This window comes from Nothoprocta perdicaria, unplaced genomic scaffold (genome assembly GCF_003342845.1).
Source record: "Nothoprocta perdicaria isolate Ctin4 unplaced genomic scaffold, notPer1 scaffold_553, whole genome shotgun sequence".
In the NCBI taxonomy this organism is placed as follows: domain Eukaryota; kingdom Metazoa; phylum Chordata; class Aves; order Tinamiformes; family Tinamidae; genus Nothoprocta; species Nothoprocta perdicaria.
Genome location: NW_020455814.1, coordinates 76,312 through 78,570, shown reverse-complemented (window position 1 = coordinate 78,570; position 2,259 = coordinate 76,312). Strand labels below are relative to the sequence as shown.

General features: G+C 54.5%; 1 protein-coding gene across 1 annotated transcript in view; it reads left to right on the top strand.

Moving 5' to 3' along the window:
• Positions 1-1,696, top strand: part of LCAT (lecithin-cholesterol acyltransferase) — a 10,930-nt gene extending 9,234 nt beyond the window's left edge. Inside the window, exons 6-7 of the mRNA XM_026048583.1 lie at positions 610-1,269; positions 1,303-1,696. Coding sequence (XP_025904368.1) covers positions 610-1,250 — 641 coding nt within the window. The 3' untranslated portion in view covers positions 1,251-1,269; positions 1,303-1,696. The remainder of the gene's footprint in view (positions 1-609; positions 1,270-1,302) is intronic.
• The last annotated feature ends 563 nt before the right edge of the window (positions 1,697-2,259 follow it).

Here is a 2,259-nt window from a genome sequence, read left to right as displayed (position 1 = left end):
TTTTTTTTGCATGGTCTTAAACTCTGTACCTTGGCTTGCAGAAAACAGCCACAAACAGGCTGACACCTTGACCTCAGGTCATTCCTACAGATAGGTGTGAAGATGTAGGGGTTGCAGGGAAGATCTGTGGATGATTTGGTCAGTGCCATTATGTATCCAGGTTCATCTAGACTCAGCCTCCTCCTCCAGCTATAGATTTTATGCAGGTGAGAAGAATTTGGAAATTTGTCCACCATCCTAACAAAATAGATGTGTGCTGTGAAACCAAGGTGGTCTAGAGGTGCCAGACCTCTCGAGCAAATGCCAAGTATTGTAGGCATCATGTGCACAATGACCCCCTGCTTCATAGATGCTTCCTGATTCAGTGAGCATTTGCTGCAGAGCCTGGATGCTCCCTGACACCCTGGAGATCTTGGTATCTTTCTTCTCCTTTCTGCTGGCATCACAGGTCAGATCTGACGTACAGCAATTGCCACAGCCCACCCAGACATCAGCTATCAGTTGCTGAGGGACAGGCTGGCCCATGCATGACTCCTTAGGTAATGCACAGCATGCCATTTGCTGCAGTATGCCACGCTGTTTCTGATGAGTCCCTGCATGTCCTTGCAGGTGACAACCAGGGCATACCCCTCATGTCCAACATCAAGCTGCGTGAAGAGCAACGCATGACCACCACCAGCCCCTGGATGTTCCCAACAAGCCTGGCCTGGCCTGAGAACCACGTTTTCATCTCTACACCCACCTACAATTACACCTACCGGGACTACCAACGCTTCTTCACCGACGTCAACTTGGAGGATGGCTGGTACATGTGGGAGGATATGAAGGACTTGCTGAAGGACTTACCCCCTCCTGGTGTAGACACCTATTGCCTCTATGGCACAGGCTATCCCACCGTGGAAACTTACATATATGACGAGCATTTCCCTTACGAGGACCCCGTGGACATGATCTATGGGGATGGGGACGACACCGTCAGCACCCGCAGCTCCGAGCTGTGCAAGCGCTGGCACAACCAGCAGAAGCAGAAAGTGCGTGTTCAGGAGCTCCGAGGCATTGACCACCTCAACATGGTCTTCAGCAACCTGACGCTGAGTTACATCAACGACATCCTGCTGGGGAGCCCGCAGGCTGGGGCTGGCGCCGAGGAGCCGCCGGAGCCCCGGGGGAAAAGGTCCGGCCCACAGCCCGGGAGGGGGAGGCAGGTCCCACCTGGACACAGAGCCCTAAAGGAGGCTGGAAAGCACTGAACCAGAGGCCAGGCTCCCTCCATGGCAGCCACCACCAAGCACTGCCATGCAGGGAGCAAAGGACTCCGAGCTCAATGTCTGGCAGAAGGAGCAAGACCAGCAGCTCAGGGGCACAGGCCGGCCTCCATTTCCACACTGATAGGTTTTTTGTCCTGGGAACAGTGATTAATTAGACTTCAGAGGCTCGTCACTTCACGCTAGCACATGGATAATTAACGTTGCTGCCAGCTCATTAACGTCACACTCGGAGATTGCCGTGTATGCAGAACCCCTCCTTGCTAGCAGGCTACATTTAGGCACAGCAGAAGCTGCAGGGCTCGTGATGCCTGCGTTGTTCTGGGACGGAACCACACCAGAACTGGAGCAGTCACATAACAAGTGTGGGCCCTGATTTGGTACCAGGTACCTGATTTTGGTACCAGGTACTGGATTTTGGTACCAGGGCAGTCAAAGGGCAGCAGGAGAGTTACGTGTTGCAGAGCACCTATGCTAGCACACAGGCAACGAGCAAGGATCCCAGTGCCAGGCTGGCTTGAAATCCTGTTTATAAAATAATAAACGTTCTTGGCTTCTTATTCTTGAACCTCCTTGCATCGTGTTTTCCAGCCTGCTTCCACCACCACAATTGGTTAAGAGGCCATTTTGGGACTGAAAACTAAGATTTTTTCCCACTTCCTCACAGGACTCCAGGAGCTGGGCAAAGGCAGCACGTTCAGTAGGACCCCACAATAAACATCACAGACTTGCTCAGCTGCCAAAGCCCCTCCAGGTCATAGGGGCGAATTTTAGAGTTACTGGGCAAATGAGCTCCCTCGGTGTGACCTGCCAGCCTGTGTGCAGGTTCCTCGGAGGGAAACTGGGCGGTTATTGGCGAGCACAACGCTGCGGAGCGCGGGGGCGGCTGCGTTTCCGACGCGCACCCCGCTGCGCCCCTCCATTCACCGGCCGCAGCCCCGCCATTTTGTGGGGCGCCTCCGCTCCCGCCCTGAGGGGACGCGGCGGGGCCGGG